Here is an 18,064-nt window from a genome sequence, read left to right on the forward strand (position 1 = left end):
GGCGCAACAGAGGAGTGGTGTGCTCCCTGAGTGCCACTCCTGTTAGCAACCTGGCTGCCGAACGTTGGACCGTTTGAAGCTTCCGAGCAGTCTTCAAGGGCAACCCCACGTAGAGAGCGTTGCAGTAGTCTAAGCGGGATGTAACCAGAGCGTGGACTACCGTGGTCAAGTCAGACTTCCCAAGGTACGGTCGCAGCTGGCGCACGAGTTTTAACTGTGCAAATGCTCCCCTGGTCACCGCCGAAACCTGGGGTTCCAGGCTCAGCGATGAGTCCAGGGTCACACCCAAGCTGCGAACCTGCTCGGCCTTGCGACTGACCAGGAGTACCTCTGTCTTGTTTGGATTCAATTTCAATTTGCCGCTCCTGTTAGCAACCTGGCTGCCAAACGTTGGACCATTTGAAGCTTCCGAGCAGTCTTCAAGGGCAACCCCACGTAGAGAGCGTTGCAGTAGTCTAAGCGGGATGTAACCAGAGCGTGGACTACCGTGGCCAAGTCAGACTTCCCAAGGTAAGTAAAATAATAAATGGAATAATAAAAGAGAAATAATACATGTAATTACAATAATAAATACAGGAAAATAATAAATGTAATAATAGAGTAAAATAATAAATGGAATAATAAATAGAGAAAAATAATAAATGGAAAAATAATAGAGTAAAATTATAAATAAACTAGGTGTAGCCATTCATGTCCCTTCACCTAGGCATCTTCCATAGGGAAAGGGAAGGCAACTCTCCTTCATCTGTATTGCGTTTCCATTGCCAGGTCTCTGAGATCGGATCCTGCCTTAGCCTTTGCCGCTAGCAGCACCAGGTTTCTGGGGGAGAAGTGGGGGTCGAACAGAGGGAGGAGCTCACAGTGGAAACCTGTGGGAGGCAACACACCAGTGGTCAAGGTCCTCAGCAGGTCACTCCTTCCTCCTGGTCATGGATGGAAGTGAGCCCCGCTAGAACAACCAGTGACCTCTCCAAGCCCACCCCCCCACCCCCCCAAATCCAGGCTCACCTTGCTCTTGCAGGTAGATCATGCGGTCAAGCAGCAGGAGGGTCTCCACCACAGGCGCCAGGAGCAGGGCAAGGCTGAAGAAGGCTACCACCTTCTGCTCTTGGGCCAACATGGCCGCTAAAGATTCAGGCAGCACGTGGGCTAGGCTGGGCTCCATCCCCAGGCGCTCCAAGCCAAGGCGGGCATACCTGCAAAAGGGGAGAGGAGTTGGAGCGAGAGTTGAGACCACTTCCAAAGATGAACAGTTTAGTGATAAACCGTTACCTTATATACCGTATATAGGTATATAAGGTAACCTATAGTCCCCTGACATTAAGTCCAGTCATGTCTGACTCTGGGGTGTGGTGCTCATCTCCATTTCTAAGCCGAAGAGCCAGCGTTGTCCGTAGACGCCTCCAAGGTCATGTGGCCGGCATGACTGCATGGAGCGCCGTCTACTCACATTTGCATGTTTTCGAACTGCTAGGTTGGCAGAAGCAAGGGCTGACAGCGGAAGCTCACGCCGCTCCCCGGAATCGAACCTGCGACCTTTCGATCAACAAGCTCAGTAGCTCAGTGCTTTAACCCACTGCGCCACCGGGGGCTCCATATATACGCTAGTATAAACCGACCCTAGACCACACCTGGAATATTGTGTCCAATTCTGGGCACGACAATTCAAGAGAGATATTGACAAGCTGGAATGTGTCCAGAGGAGAGCGACTAAAATGATAAAAGGTCTGGAGAACAAGCCTTATGAGGAGCGGCTTAAGGAGCTGGGCATGTTTAGCCTGAAGAAGAGAAGGCTGAGAGGAGATATGATAGCCATGTATAAATATGTGAGAGGAAGTCACAGGGAGGAGGAGGGAGAAAACTTGTTTTCTGCTTCCTTGGAGACTAGGACGCGGAACAATGGCTTCAAACTACAAGAGAGGAGATTCCATCTGAACATGAGGAAGAACTTCCTGACTGTGAGAGCCGTTCAGCAGTGGAACTCTCTGCCCCAGAGTGTGGTGGAGGCTCCTTCTTTGGAAGCTTTTAAGCAGAGGCTGGATGGCCATCTGTCAGGGGTGATTTGAATGCAATATTCCCGCTTCTTGGCAGAATGGGGTTGGACTGGATGGCCCATGAGGTCTCTTCCAACTCTTTGATTCTATGATTCTATGATTTATACATGGCTATCATATGTCCTCTCAGCCTTCTCTTCTTCAGGCTAAACATGCCCAGATCCTTAAGCTGCTCCTCATAGGGCTTGTTCTCCAGACCCTTGATCATTTTCGTCGCCCTCCTCTGGACACATTCCAGCTTGTCAATATCTCTCTTCAATTGAACATAGGATATTTTTCTTGGCTGCTGTGTTAAGGTCTGAATCCCGCTCCACCCTGTTTCTGGCCCAAACAAACCTATCTCAGACTTTGCACCTGAACATTTTCCAGGGTCTCCCTCAATGGGCTGCAGTGGCTACCCAAACTCCACCCTGGCCATTCTGCTGACCCAAAGGGCCAGCAAAGCCATCGCATGGACTCACTCTTGGAAGGAGAGTGTGTGGACCTTCTTGATGGTCTGGACCCCCAACCGCTTCTTGCTTGGGTCCGCAGCCCGAATCACCACCTCCAGCGCGGCACGGAAGCAGTGGGTCCGGAGCGTGGGGCTCTGATGCCGGAGCCGCTGGACGTAGTCCTCAATGGCATGGCAGGCCACTTCACGGGCCTTGTAGGAGAGCCGATATCCTGGCAGGGAGGAGACCCAACTGCTCAGTGGGTAGCCCCATTCGGAGGGCTGGGGGCCAGGAGCAAGGGCCAACTCATCTTCTGTGGTGAGCTTCATGTAGCAGCAACCGACTGAGGTGATGCCCACTACTTGTGGGCAGCGGGCAAAATACCGCAAAAGGGCCACACTCAGATCACCGCAGGCATGGAGTCCAGTGAGGAGGAGGTTATGGAGTCTAACAAGAGAGTCACTTGGCTCCTCTATGAAGCCCGCATCTTCTTGGGCAGCTTCTGCTCTTCTTTCACAAAGCACTACAGCAGGTGGGCATCCTTCCTTTTCAAAGTCTGTGTCCAAAGCTGACCATTTAGGGGGCACTCCAGCTGCTCCTCCTTCGCGACTTCGGTCCTTCCCAGGCTGCAGCAAGCGCACAAACTCTGGCCACGGTGCCCTGGGATCAACCCAGCCTACCACGTGGCATGGCGCTTTGTGAGAGATGCCATCTTGAGCCTGCAAGAAGGAGAGAGAAATAGAGTCAAGGGCCGCACCTGAATCTGACAATACCTGGGCAAGGCCAGGCACTCTTTGGCACAAGCTGGAATGTGTCCAGAGGAGGGCGACTAAAATGATCAAGGGTCTGGAGAACAAGCCCTATGAGGAGCGGCTTAGGGAACTGGGCATGTTTAGCCTGAAGAAGAGAAGGCTGAGAGGAGATATGATAGCCATGTATAAATATGTGAGAGGAAGCCACAGGGAGGAGGGAGCAGATCAGGGGTCTGGAAAACAAGCCCTATGAGGAGCGGCTTAAGGAGCTGGGCATGTTTAGCCTGAAGAAGAGAAGGCTGAGAGGAGATATGATAGCCATGTATAAATATGTGAGAGGAAGCCACAGGGAGGAGGAGGGAGCAAGCTTCCTTTCTGCTTCCTTGGAGACTAGGACGCGGAACAATGGCTTCAAACTACAAGAGAGGAGATTCCATCTGAACATGAATCATAGAATCATAGAATCATAGAGTTGGAAGAGACCTCCTGGGCCATCCAGTCCAACCCCATTCTGCCAAGAAGCAGGAATATTGCATTCAAATCACCCCTGACAGATGGCCATCCAGCCCCTGTTTCAAAGCTTCCAAAGAAGGAGCCTCCACCACACTCCGGGGCAGAGTTCCACTGCTGAACGGCTCTCTCAGTCAGGAAGTTCTTCCTCATGTCCTCTCTTGTAGTTTGAAGCCATTGCTCCATTGCGTCCTAGTCTCCAGGGAAGCAGAAAGGAAGCTTGCTCCCTCCTCCTCCCTGTGACTTCCTCTCACATATTTATACATGGCTATCATATCTCCTCTCAGCCTTCTCTTCTTCAGGCTAAACATGCCCAGCTCCTTAAGCCGCTCCTCATAGGGCTTGTTCTCCAGACCCCTGATCTGCTCCCTCCTCCCTGTGGCTTCCTCTCACATATTTATACATGGCTATCATATCTCCTCTCAGCCTTCTTTTCTTCAGGCTAAACATGCCCAGCTCCTTAAGCCGCTCCTCATAGGGCTTGTTCTCCAGACCCCTGATCTGCTCCCTCTTCCCTGTGGCTTCCTCTCACATATTTATACATGGCTATCATATCTCCTCTCAGCCTTCCCTTCTTCAGGCTAAACATGCCCAGCTCCTTAAGCCGCTCCTCATAGGGCTTGTTCTCCAGACCCCTGATCTGCTCCCTCCTCCCTGTGGCTTCCTCTCACATATTTATACATGGCTATCATATCTCCTCTCAGCCTTCTCTTCTTCAGGCTAAACATGCCCAGCTCCTTAAGCCGCTCCTCATAGGGCTTGTTCTCCAGACCCCTGATCTGCTCCCTCCTCCCTGTGGCTTCCTCTCATAGAATCATAGAATCATGAGGAAGAACTTCCTGACTGTGAGAGCCGTTCAGCAGTGGAACTCTCTGCCCCGGAGTGTGGTGGAGGCTCCTTCTTTGGAAGCTTTTAAGCAGAGGCTGGATGGCCATCTGTCAGGGGTGATTTAAATGCAATATTCCTGCTTTTTGGCAGAATGGGGTTGGACTGGATGGCCCATGAGGTCTCTTCCAACTCTTTGATTCTATGATTCTATGGCTCAAGAGACATCTAAAGCCTGTCGAGGAATAATTCCCCCCCCTAGCAGAAACCATTTAATAAAAGTACTCAGTGATCCAGAGGGAAGAATTAAATAAATTAAATAAACCAAAGGTGTTACATTTCTAGATAATAATAATAATAATAATAATAATAATAATAATAATACACCGCAATGAGTCGCCCCTGGGCTGAGAATTGCGGTATATAAGCGAAGTAAATAAATAAATAAATAAATAATGGGTTGTCGGTTTTTTCGGGCTATATTTATTTTTATTTATTTACGACATTTATATGCCGCCCTTCTCACCCCGAAGGGGACTCAGAGCGGCTTACAAGATATATATACATACAATATATTATTAATTGTCGAAGGCTTTCATGGCTGGAATCACTAGGTTCTTGTGGGTTTTTTCGGGCTAGTTAGGTGTGAATGTTTAGCTGATCACCTTCATTAGCATTTGAAGGCCTGCCTGAGCCTGGGAAAATCTGTTGCTGGGAGGTGTTAATCTGTGCCTGGTTTTTTCCTCTCTGTTGTTTAGCTGTTATAATTTGGGTCACACCGTCTACAGAAAACCCACACACACAGATAGATATCTACATAAAAACTCCAACCATCACCCAAGTCAAAAAAGAAGCACCATTAAAGCTTTGGCAGACCGTGCAAGAAGAATCTGCGAAGCCCACCTTCTCCTCCAAGATGAACTGAACCACCTCAACCGGGCTCTCCAGGCCAATGGAGACTCCACCTCAGACATCAGAAGAGCTGCAAGACAACCGAGAAGAAGCCACGAGAGTCAAGATGAAGATCCACCCAGAGGAAAAGTGTTCCTGCCAGACATCAAGGGAACCACTGACTGCAGAGGGAAGCTGATGAGGAAACACAACATACACACAATCTACAAACCCACCAAGAAAATCCAACAAATGCTACGTTCAGCAAAGGACAAGAGGGATCCTCTCACCTCTGCAGGAGTCTACCGTGGACCATGCAGCTGTGGACAAGTCTACAGAGGGACCACCAAACACAGCAGCATTGCCCAGACACGCATCAAGGAACATGAAAGGCACTGCAGACTACTCCAACCAGAGAAGTCAGCCATAGCAGAGCACCTGATGAACCAGCCTGGACACAGCATATTATCTGAGAACACAGAAATGCTGGACCACACCAACAACCACCATGTCAGACTACACAGAGAAGCCATTGAAATCCACAAGCATGTGGACAATTTCAACAGAAAGGAAGAGACCATAAAAATGAACAAAATCTGGCTACCAGTATTAAAAAACTCTAAAATTACAACAGCAAAACAACAGAGAGGAAACAACCAGGCACAGATTAACACCTCCCAGCAACAGATTTTCCCAGGCTCAGGCAGGCCTTCAAATGCTAATGAAGGTGATCAGCTAAACATTCACACCTAACTGCAGCAGAGAAGAGCTCTTTGCCCCACCCCAGCCATTCCACAGATATATAAACCCATTGTCCTATTTCCAACAGACCTCACTACCTCTGAGGATGCTTGCCATAGATGCAGGCGAAACGTCAGGAGAAATGCCTCTAGAACATGGCTCTATAGCCCGAAAAAACCCACAAGAACCTAATATATTATTAACATAGCACAATATCAGTTTTAAATATTGCTACATTGCACTATATCAATTATACTGTAATATTATTAGTAATATTACATGTAATATAAATATATAATTATAATATCATATTATTATTAGTAGTATTATATTGCATTACATTACAATATTATAAATATTGGTCTAGAGGCATTCTCTTCTGACGTTTTGCCTGCATCTATATGGCAAGCATCCTCAGAGGTAGTGAGGTGGATGCTTGCCATAGATGCAGGTGAAACGTCAGGAGAAAATGCCTCTAGTCCATGGCCATATAGCCCAAAAAAACCTACAACAACCCAGTGTTTCCGGCCATGAAAGCCTTCGACAATAATAATAATAATAATAATAATAATTCTGGCAGCCCAAGAACAAGCCATTCGAACCAATGCCAGCAAGGCCAGACAACAGATCCCAAATGTAGACTCTGCAAGGAAGCAGATGAAACAATAGATCCCATCCTCAGCTGCTGCAGGAAGATCGCACAGACAAACTACAAGCAGAGGCACAACACAGTTGCTCAGATGATTCATTGGAACTTGTGCCACAAATACCATTTGCCTGTGACAAAGAACTGGTGGGATCACAAGCCGGAAAACATTACAGAGAATGAACACGCCAAATTTATTTATTTATTTCGGGCACTTCTACTCCGCCCTTCTCAACCCCCAAGCGGGGACTCAGGGCGGCTTACAACCGGCACAATTCGATGCCAACAATTCAACAGATAAAATACATAACAACAGTAGCCACAATAGTTAAAAACAATCAATTAATACAATAACAACTAAAAAGCCAATCTAGTGGCCAAATGTTCACCAAGTTCTAAAATCCATAAGTCCATTCAGCATTACCATAGCCCTTTCCAAATTCTGGTCATCATTACCTTGTCAGTCTGCCAGATTACCCAAAGGCCGGGTCCCATATCCATGTTTTCAGCTTCCTTCTGAAGGAGAGGAGGGATGTTGATGACCTAATTTCCCCGAGGAGTGAATTCCACAGGCGAGGGGCCACCACTGAGAAGGCCCTGTCCCTCGTCCCTACCAACCTCACTTGTGATAGAGGCTGAGCCGAGAGCAGAGCCTCCCCAGAAGATCTTAAACTCTGAGATGGGAAATGGAAGGAGATACGTTCGGACAGGTACGCTGTGCCCCTGGGACTTCCAGATTCAGACAGACAGAGTTTTGGAGCACAATACTCCTGACCTCACAATCATGTTAAAAAACAAAGTATGGATCGTCAATGTCGCAATCCCAGGCGACAGCAGGATTGCAGAGAAACAACAGGAAAAGCTGACATGATATGAGGATTTAAAGATGGAACTGCAAAGACTCTGGTAAAACCAGTAAAGCTGGTCCCAGTGGTGATCGGCACACTGGGTACAGTGCCTAAAGACCTTGGCCTGCACTTAAACACAATAGGCGCTGACAAAATTACCATCTGCCAGCTGCAGAAGGCCATCTTACTGGGATCTACACGCATTATTCACCGATACATAACACAGTCCTAGACACTTGGAAAGTGTCCGACATGTGATCCAATTCAACAACCAGCAGAGTGTCTGCTGTGGACTCATCTTGTTGTGTTTCAAATAATAATAATAATAATAATAATAATAATAATAATAATAATAATGCACTTTATTTATATTCCACTCTATCTCCCCAAGAGGACTCAGAGCAGATTATAGTATACACTAGTCATGGATAGAGCTGCGTCAGATTACTCGTTACTCATAATAATTTCATTAAAGTTTATTTATTTATTATTATTTATTTATTTATTTACAGCTTATATATTCCGCCCTTTTCACCCCGCAGGGGACTCAGGGCGGATTACTGTGTACACATATATGGCAAACATTCAATGCCAGTTTTGACCTACAACATATACAGACATAGACAGAGGCTATTTAACTTTTTCTGGCCACCAGGGGAGCTGTCGCTTTCATTGTCCATCTGTGACACTGATGAAGTACTTCCGCATTCCCCGCATGCTTCCCCGCTGGAGTGCTTTGCTGGAGTCTTTCTTTACGGTCTCATAAATTAGTTAATTTAGCCTCCCCATACTTTAAGGTTGTGCTGTCGCGCACTGGGCTCCTATAAAAAACTATAAACAGGACTTAATTTCTGTGAGCCCAACAGGACGCCGGGGTTGTCTCAGAAAGAGTTTTTTTGGGATTTTCCAGAAAAGATGGGCTTCAAAGTCTTTAAAGATGCAACAAAATCTTTATTATTGAACAAATAACAAGGCTTCAACTACTGACTTCAAGGTTTTCTTATCAAACTATTAGCTTTCTTGATCTTGCCCCCAAGGGCAAGCAACTGTTCCTTCACGGACGGGAAAATCCCCGACCTCTCCCTGGGCAATCTGTCTTCTCTTTTGTTGGCGTGGGGCCCCTACACCCGGTCCAAAATGCTTTATGGTTTCTGCGAAGGGCTCTTACGAAAACAGAGTCCGGTGCAGAACTTCCAGGAGGAAGATGTTCACTTCCCAGTGATGGCTGGCTGAAGCGCTGTGGGACTGGATCCCTAGCAAGAGCTGCGAGGCTGCAAGTTCCTCAACAAACTGTAAAGTCCTCAGCAAAGGCTGTGCTGAGACTGTATATCCCTGGCCAAGCTATGGGGCTATTTCTCCCCGGCCAAGCTGTAAATGATGAAGTCTTTTACAGGAGGTCCTGGTTTAAGTCCTGTAACAAAGACTTCTCTGTGTGGACTAACTCAAAATGGCTCCTGTTCCCTCCAAAACTCAAAAAGGGGCGGGACAAGGGAACCTAACTATTATTGACAGGTGGCTTGCCCTATGATTGCAGCCAAAAGAAGCCACCTATTTGCAGGGTCCCTGAAACTTAGGACTGCAATAAACATTAAATGCAAAAGCAAACAGAAATGGAGCTCCTGGTACAACTGTACCACAGGTAGGTACCTCCTGGTACAACTGTACCACAAAGGTGGTACCTAATTTTCCTACTTGACAGATGCAACTGTCTTTCAGGTTGCAAAGGTCGACAACAGGCTACACAATTGGTTGGAAACCCACTCCAACCCGGGCTGGCTTCGAACTCATGACCTTTTGGTTAGAGTGATCTTAATGCAGCTGACACTCAGCCAGCTGCGCCACAATCCCGGTGCAAAAAGTTACCTTTTTGAAGTGATTTCAAAGCATTTTAAGAACCCGGAAGTCCCTTTGCCCTTCCAAAGCTTTCTCTGCCATTTTTGTTCCGACTCAGGAAGTGAGTCGGAAATTATTCAGTGTATTTTCAGCCCTCTGGCCTGCTGGGAGGCTGAAAGGCTCCTTGCAACACAGACCCTCATATCAGACTTACTCGGCTGCAGTTCTCCCTGTCTATTCTCTGCCCCATCTTTGGATCCTCACCTGAGTGCCGTTGCAATCTTTCTCCAACGCTTGAAGTAACTCCTGGTCAAACTTGGTAGCCTGACTGGCCAGCCGGGCATCACCCTCGAGCGCAGTGACTGGCAGATTGAGACCAAAGGCCAGGAAGCGGGAGAGATGGCCCTGGCAGGGCAGAAAAGGGAATACAGTTATTATTTTATTTATTTTATTTACTGCACTTGTAGACCGCCGTTCTCAGCCCTAGGGCGATTCACGGCGGTGTACAACATGTAAAAACAGGTACAATTTACAGCATAAGCAATATCACAACAACATTAAACAACATCACTATCAATAATACAATTACACTAAATCATTCGCGACGTCTCATTGTTGAATCACAATCCAAATCTCGTTATCCATGTTCCGTTCCAATCGTCATTGCCAGTTATTGCAGCACTTACTCAAACGCCTTCTCAAACAACCACGTCTTTAGTCTCTTGCGGAATGACATAAGGGAGGGCGCCAGTCTGATGTCCACAGGGAGGGTGTTCCACAGCCGGGGGGCCACCACCGAGAAGGCCCTATCCCTCGTCCCTGCCAGGCGTGCCTGTGAGGCAGGCGGGATCGAGAGAAGGGCCTCCCCGGACGATCTCAAAGTCCTCGTTGGCTCGTAGGCCGAGATGCGGTCAGACAGGTATTTTGGGCCGGAACCGTTTAGGGCTTTGTAGGCCAACACCCGCACCTTGAATTGGGCCCGGTAGCAAATCGGCAGCCAGTGGAGCTGGTACAACAAGGGCATTGTATGCTCCCTGCGTCCCGCTCCTGTTAGTAACATGGCTGCCGCGCGCTGGACTAGCTGGAGCTTCCGGGCCGTCTTCAAGGGCAGCCCCACGTAGAGAGCATTGCAGTAGTCAAGGCGGGATGTGACCAGAGCGTGTACTACCGTGGCCAAGTCAGACTTCCCAAGGTACGGGCGCAGCTGGCGCACGAGCCTGAGATGTGCAAATGCTCCCCTGGTCACCGCTGAAACCTGGGGATCCAGGCTCAACGATGAATCCAGGATCACAACCAAGCTGCGAACCTGTGCCTTCAAGGGGAGTGCGACCCCATCCAGCACAGGCTGTAACCCTATACCCTGTTCGGCCTTGCGACTGATCAGGAGTACCTCTGTCTTGTCTGGATTCAATTTCAATTTGTTCACCCTCATCCAGACCGTCACAGCGGCCAGGCACCGGTTCAGGACCTGGACAGCCTCCTTAGTAGCAGGTGGAAAGGAGTGACAGAGTTGGACATCATCTGTGTACAGATGACACCGCACCCCGAAACTCTGGATGATCTCACCCAGCGGCTTCATGTAGATATTAAATAGCATGGGGGACAGTATAGAGCCCTGTGGAACCCCACAAGTCAAAGGATGTGGTGTTGAACAGGTGTCCCCCAATAACACCTTCTGGGTGCGGCCCTCCAGAAATGACCGGAGCCACTGTAGCACAGTGCCCCCGAGGCCCATTTCCGCAAGACGCCCCAGAAGGATACCGTGGTCGACGGTATCGAAGGTCGCTGAGAGGTCCAGGAGCACCAACAGGGACACACTCCCCCTGTCTAGCTCCCGGCGCAGATCATCCACTAAGGCGACCAAGACAGTCTCAGTTCCATGTCCCGGTCTGAAACATCTCACACCATGTAGGGTTTTAAAAGAGGCTGACTAGTTGTGTCGGACTTTTCCACAATCGAGAACCTCAAATGAGGCCTAGTTGAGATATTTTTGAGAAAAGCTGCCAGTACCCCCAAGACCAACTGCTCAGGGAAAATCACGAGATACTTGGAGACTGCAACAAAGACGAAAGACGGGAGGGCAGCACTTGCAGCAAGCACACCACACACAAGATGGAGAACAAAGGACAAAACTACAAGGCAAAGCTGTGACTACAAGGCAAAGCTTTTATCTTGAGTTTCATAAAACAAAGTTACACACGCAGAAATCCAAACAGGATCTTTTAAACCTTTTGATTCTCCCTTCCTTCTACAGCACTCTAAACACTATAGAGGCCAATTAACTATTATCCTTAAAGAGGTATCTTTCATATAACAAACAGTTCCCAATTCTCTTCCTTCCTTCCCCCTTCAAAACTCCTAACCCTTCTTCCACATCAAGCTCCTAACTAACACACCCTCCTAATTAACACACCCTAACTAACACACCCTCGCACACAGGGCCAGGCCAGACAGTAGGGAGTTACTACTGTATTTTATATTTTGCCTTTGCTGCCTCCAATTATTTATTAAAGGTTTCTTTTGTTACTACCAGTTTATTATTTTATAGGTCACCTCCTTCAATTGAATGTCTTAAAAGCCACATGAAGACTTCATTTGGAATAACACAGGAATATGTTGTTTATTTGGAACAGTCAATATGCATAATGGTTATTATTTAGTATTTATTATTATTTAAAACTTTTATATCCCGATCTTCTCAACCTCCGTAGAGGATTCAATGCTAATGGTACAATCTAAAAACATCATATAATAACGAGTTAAAATACATATCAATTAAAATTACAAATAAGCCAAATTGCCAAGATAAAATCATGTTTCAATTAACTTGTCAGGCATTACTTCTTACAGAGGATGGTACTTTTATCTCGAGTTTCTTAAAACAAAGTTACATGCGCAGAAATCCAAACAGGATCTTTTAAACCTTTTGATTCTCCCTTCCTTCTACAGCACTCTAAACACTATAGAGGCCAATTAACTATTATCCTTAAAGAGGTATCTTTCATATAACAAACACTTCCCAATTCTCTTCCTTCCTTCCCCTTTCAAAACTCCTAACCCTTCTTCCACATCAAGCTCCTAACTAAGTATAAAATGCCTGCCTCAGCTTCTTCTCTATGCCTCTGGCTCCACAGTTCATAGAATCATAGAATCAAAGTGTTGGAAGAGACCTCATGGGCCATCCAGTCCAACCCCCTGCCAAGAAGCAGGAATGTTGCATTCAAAGCACCCCTGACAGATGGCCATCCAGCCTCTGTTTGAAAGCTTCCAAAGAAGGAGACTCCACCACACTCCGGGGCAGAGAGTTCCACTGCTGAACGGCTCTCACAGTAGAATCATAGAACCATAGAATCAAAGTGTTGGAAGAGACCTCAAGGGCCATCCAGTCCAACCCCCTGCCAAGAAGCAGGAATATTGCATTCAAATCACCCCTGACAGATGGCCATCCAGCCTCTGTTTAAAAGCCTCCAAAGAAGGAGCCTCCACCACACTCCGGGGCAGAGAGAGGGTTCAAGAGAGATATTGACAAGCTGGAATGTGTCCAGAGAAGGGCGACTAAAATGATCAAGGGTCTGGAGAACAAGCCCTATGAGGAGCGGCTTAAGGAGCTGGGCATGTTTAGCCTGAAGAAGAGAAGGCTGAGAGGAGATATGATAGCCATGTATAAATATGTATAAATATGTGAGAGGAAGCCACAGGGAGGAGGGAGCAAGCTTGTTTTCTGCTTCCCTGGAGACTAGGACACAGTGGAACAATGGCTTCAAACTACAAGAAAGGAGATTCCATCTGAACATGAGGAAGAACTTCCTGACTGTGAGAGCCGTTCAGCAGTGGAACTCTCTGCCCTGGAGTGTGGTGGAGGCTCCTTCTTTGGAAGCTTTTAAACAGAGGCTGGATGGCCATCTGTCAGGGGTGATTTGAATGCAATATTCCTGCTTCTTGGCAGAATGGGGTTGGACTGGATGGCCCATGAGGTCTCTTCCAACTCGTTGATTCTATGATTCTATGATTCTATGATTATGCATTTTCTAATGGGACTATTCATTTTTTAAAAAAACCAAAAAAGTAAGACTGTATTTTCCCTAAGAAATAGCATTACACATTACCAAACTGATATTACCAAACTTCACAAAACAAACAATGCCTTCTCAAATAACCCGGGCACCGCCTGGTCCCCAAGCTAGTAAATAAATAAATTTCATCAACCAATCAGACTGCACTTCTAGATAAGAGGCTGCCTGAAGGCTCCACCCCTCGGCTCTCCATAGCTTTCATAAGCCGGACCTGTTTTCTGCCTTTTACACCAACCCTTGAAGGTAGGCCAATCCATTACAGAGACCTACCTGCCCGGAACCCACATCGACAACATGGCGGCACCCAGTGAGATCGCTCAGCCTCTTCACCACCTGCAGGGAAGAGGAAACATCTGCCGTGATGAATCTCCTTCAACTGGGAGAAGAAGGAAACAGGGATTGGGGGTGATCACATACAGAGGCATTGGTAGCTCCCCTTCCTTAAGGAGCCCTGAGAGTGCCATCTCAGGTCAAAGGACTCTCGCACCTTGTTTTCCCTTGCTGCTGACCCACAGCAGGCAGATGTGATGCTTCTGCCTCGGCCCATGCAGAGCCCCTACCTGCCCCAGCTGTTGGATTTCGTGTTGCTTCTTGGGCTTGACATGCTTCCGGAAGAGGGGGTGCAGCCTGGCGCTCTGGCAGGGGTTCTCCTGGAACTCTTCTGGCCTCCCAAGCCCCACGGTGCCCCCTTGCCCCTTGGCTCTTCTAGGGAATGTCAAAGAGTGAGCGGTGGCTTTGAAGGCCAGCAGTGAGAGTGGCCAAACGGAGCTGTAGCTGGATGACAAGAGAGTCAATACATAGAGGGGAAGCTCTTACAGCCAGAGAAGGGAAGGAGACAACAAGTGGGGTGGGGGTCATAGAGGGGCTCCTTGCTCCAGTATAAAGACGGAACAGTCCCCTTGGCTTGGAACTCAGTTGCACATATTTATCGTGTCAGAAGCAAATTGAGAATACAGTTATATGAGGGTTGAATGAAAAGTAATGCCTCCACCTTTGTAACTCCTCAACAGATGGCAGTACTGGTATGCGGCAGGTACTGGCTTGTTCAGTAGACTCTCCTCTATTGTTCCATTTTGGCGGGAAGCCTTAGCATTGAATGGTTGTGTTGTTAAAGTGCGAAGTATGGAACCCTGTGCAGACGGTCGCTCAATGCGACTTAAGCAAGGTGCAGTCATTTAATTCTTGACAGCAGAAGGTGTCACCCCAAAGGAGATTCATCAGAGAATGCAAGCTGTTTATGGGGATTCTGTTGATGTGAGTACTGTGCATCGTTGGGCAAGTAAGATGTTGTGATGGGAACATCTGACTTGCATGACAAACAAAGTTGGACGTCCTGTGACAGCAACCACCGAGTTTCACAAGCAAAAGGTTGACAGATTGATTCAGGACAATAGTCGTATCACTCAGAGAGAAATTTCAAGCATAATCGGAATTTCACAAGAACGTGTGGGTCACATTATTGCTCTGCCTGGCTATCGGAAGATCTGTGCACAATGGGTTGTGGAAACAGAGTGTTGACTTCTTCCGTGACGGCTTCAGAAAACTTGTTAATCGTTGGCAGAAATGTATCCAATTGTTTGGTGATTATGTGGAAAAGTGAATAGTGGTAGTTAAAGAGCACATTCTAAGGATTATTTCTGCATTTGATTTATTAAAATATTCCCATCCAAACCCAAGTAGCGAAGGTGGAGGCATTACTTATCATTCAATCCACATAATTTTGGGACCTTCAATACTACAACAGGAGCCCCCAGTGGCGCAATGGGTTAGAATCATAGAATCATAGAATCAAAGAGTTGGAAGAGACCTCATGGGCCATCCAGTCCAACCCCATTCTGCCAAGAAGCAGGAATATTGCATTCAAATCACCCCTGACAAATGGCCATCCAGCCTCTGCTTAAAAGCTTCCAAAGAAGGAGCCTCCACCACACTCCGGGGCAGAGAGTTCCACTGCTGAACGGCTCTCACAGTCAGGAAGTTCTTCCTAATGTTCAGATGGAATCTCCTCTCTTGTAGTTTGAAGCCATTGTTCCGCGTCCTAGTCTCCAGGGAAGCAGAAAAGAAGCTTGCTCCCTCCTCCCTGTGGCTTCCTCTCACATATTTATACATGGCTATCATATCTCCTCTCAGCCTTCTCTTCTTCAGGCTAAACATGCCCAGTTCCCTAAGCCGCTCCTCATAGGGCTTGTTCTCCAGACCCTTGATCATTTGAGTCGCCCTCCTCTGGACACATTCCAACTTGTCAATATCTCTCTTGAATTGTGGTGCCCAGAATTGGACACAATATTCCAGATGTGGTCTAACCAAAGCAGAATAGAGGGGTAGCATTACTTCCTTAGATCTAGACACTATGCTCCTATTGATGCAGGCCAAAATACCATTGGCTTTTTTGCCGCCACATCACATTGTTGGCTCATGTTTAACTTGTTGTCCACGAGGACTCCAAGATCTTTTTCACACGTACTGCTCTCGAGCCAGGCATTGTCCCCCATTCTGTATCTTTGCATTTCATTTTTTCTGCCAAAGTGGAGTATCTTGCATTTGTCACTGTTGAACTTCATTTTGTTAGTTTTGGCCATTCATCTCTCTAATCTGTCAAGATCGTTTTGAATTCTGCTCCTGTCCTCTGGACTATTGGCTATCCCTCCCAATTTGGTGTCGTCTGCAAACTTGATGATCCTGCCTTCTAGCCCTTCATCTAGGTCGTTAATAAAGATGTTGAACAGGACCGGGCCCAGGACGGAACCCTGCGGCACTCCACTTGTCACTTCTTTCCAAGATGAAGAGGAAGCATTAGTGAGCACTCTCTGTGTTCGTCCACTTAACCAATTACATATCCACCTCACCGTAGTTTTGCCTAGCCCACATTGGACTAGTTTCCTTGCCAGAAGGTCATGGGGGTCCTTGTCGAAGGCCTTTCTGAAGTCCAGGTACGCTACATCCACGGCATTCCCCGCATCTACCCAGCTTGTAGCTCTATTGAAGAAAGAAATCAGATTAGTCTGGCATGACTTGTTTTTAAACCCTTGTGCTGGCAGGACTGCTGACCGAAAGGTCAGCGATTCAAATTCGTGGAGTTCCTGAATTCAGGGTGAGCTCTCATCTGTCAGCTCCAGCTTCACATGCAGGGACATGAGAGAACCCATCCCACAGGATGAGAAAACCAAAACATCCAGTCAACGTTCCCTGGGTGACGTCCTTGCAGGAGGCCAATTCTCTCACCTCAGAAGCGACTTGCAGTTTCTCAAGTTGCTCCTGACACAGAAAAATACTCCTTTACATCTTTACGCAGGGTGTGTATGTATGTGTGTATATATATAGAGGGGGGGGGAGTAAGCCGCTCTGAGTCCCCTTCAGGGTGAGAAGGGCGGCATATAAATGTCGTAAATAAATAAACACAATATGTAATGAAAGGGCAAGGTGTGCTGGGTTGACAGGACCTATAAAGCTTACCTGGCCTCTGGGGTGGTCCTGTTTTCCAGCAAGAGAGCAGCCAACTGTGGGGAGCTGAGACCATCCAGAGCCGCCTGCCAGGAAAGAGGGAGGCTGCCCCACAAGCTGTCTGTGAAAAACTCCTGCAAGACAGAAAGAAAACAGAGGCAGCAAAGAAGATGGAGGTGGCGTCCCAAAGGCCCACCACTCTCCAACCCCCAAACGACGTGACATACGTACAATGATGTAGGCATCCGCAATGTGGTTGTAAAGGGAGAGGAAGCGAGTAATGTCTGCCGCTAAGCGTTTCTGCTCCTCCAGCGAGGTCTTCATGGCAGAAGCCCACTGAAAACAAGGAAAGAGGGTCTACGAGAGGACAAAGAAATGCTAAGGCGAAAGAAGCCACCCAGAAGGTCCCATGCCATGTATATATGTGTGTGTGTATATATAGTTGCAATATATATGTCCAATACTATTTGCACATAGGTCCCATTCCATATATGTGTGTGTGTTTGTATATAGTTGCAATATATATGTCCAATACTATTTGCACATAGGTCCCATTCCATATATATGTGTGTGTTTGTATATAGTTGCAATATATATGGATGTGGATATATAGTTGCAATATATATGTCCCATACTATTTGCACATAGATTCCATACCATATATGTGTGTGTGTGTGTATAGTTTCAATATATATGTCCCATACTATTTGCAAATAGGTCCCATTCCATATATATGTGTGTGTTTGTATATAGTTGCAATATATATGGATGTGGATATATAGTTGCAATATATATGTCCCATACTATTTGCACATAGATTCCATAACATATATGTGTGTGTGTGTATAGTTTCAATATATATGTCCCATACTATTTGCAAATAGGTCCCATTCCATATATGTGTGTGTGTTTGTATATAGTTGCAATATATATGGATGTGGATATATAGTTGCAATATATATATCCCATACTATTTGCACATAGATTCCATACCATATATGTGTGTGTGTGTGTGTGTA

General features: G+C 46.9%; 3 protein-coding genes across 3 annotated transcripts in view; 1 reads left to right on the plus strand and 2 right to left on the minus strand.

Moving 5' to 3' along the window:
* MRPL24 (mitochondrial ribosomal protein L24) overlaps positions 1 to 18,064 on the plus strand; it is a 53,104-nt gene that overhangs the window by 29,000 nt on the left and 6,040 nt on the right. The gene's annotated exons all lie outside the window — the stretch shown is intronic.
* The window catches only part of LOC132764289 (methyltransferase-like protein 25B), a 47,656-nt gene continuing 29,862 nt past the window's right edge, over positions 271 to 18,064 (minus strand). Inside the window, exon 10 of the mRNA XM_067472425.1 lies at positions 271 to 501. The gene's annotated coding sequence lies outside the window, so the exon portion shown is untranslated. The remainder of the gene's footprint in view (positions 502 to 18,064) is intronic.
* On the minus strand, positions 510 to 17,408 carry LOC137097716 (methyltransferase-like protein 25B). Its single transcript, XM_067472429.1, has 8 exons — positions 17,277 to 17,408; positions 17,058 to 17,179; positions 14,165 to 14,378; positions 13,875 to 13,937; positions 9,796 to 9,936; positions 2,516 to 3,204; positions 1,009 to 1,196; positions 510 to 869 (listed from the first exon to the last, which is right to left on the minus strand). The coding sequence occupies exons 1-8, from the start codon at positions 17,367 to 17,369 to the stop codon at positions 742 to 744; spliced, it is 1,638 nt and encodes a 545-aa protein (XP_067328530.1). The 5' UTR covers positions 17,370 to 17,408; the 3' UTR covers positions 510 to 741.

This window comes from Anolis sagrei, chromosome 12 (genome assembly GCF_037176765.1).
Source record: "Anolis sagrei isolate rAnoSag1 chromosome 12, rAnoSag1.mat, whole genome shotgun sequence".
Classification (NCBI taxonomy): Eukaryota; Metazoa; Chordata; class Lepidosauria; order Squamata; family Dactyloidae; genus Anolis; species Anolis sagrei.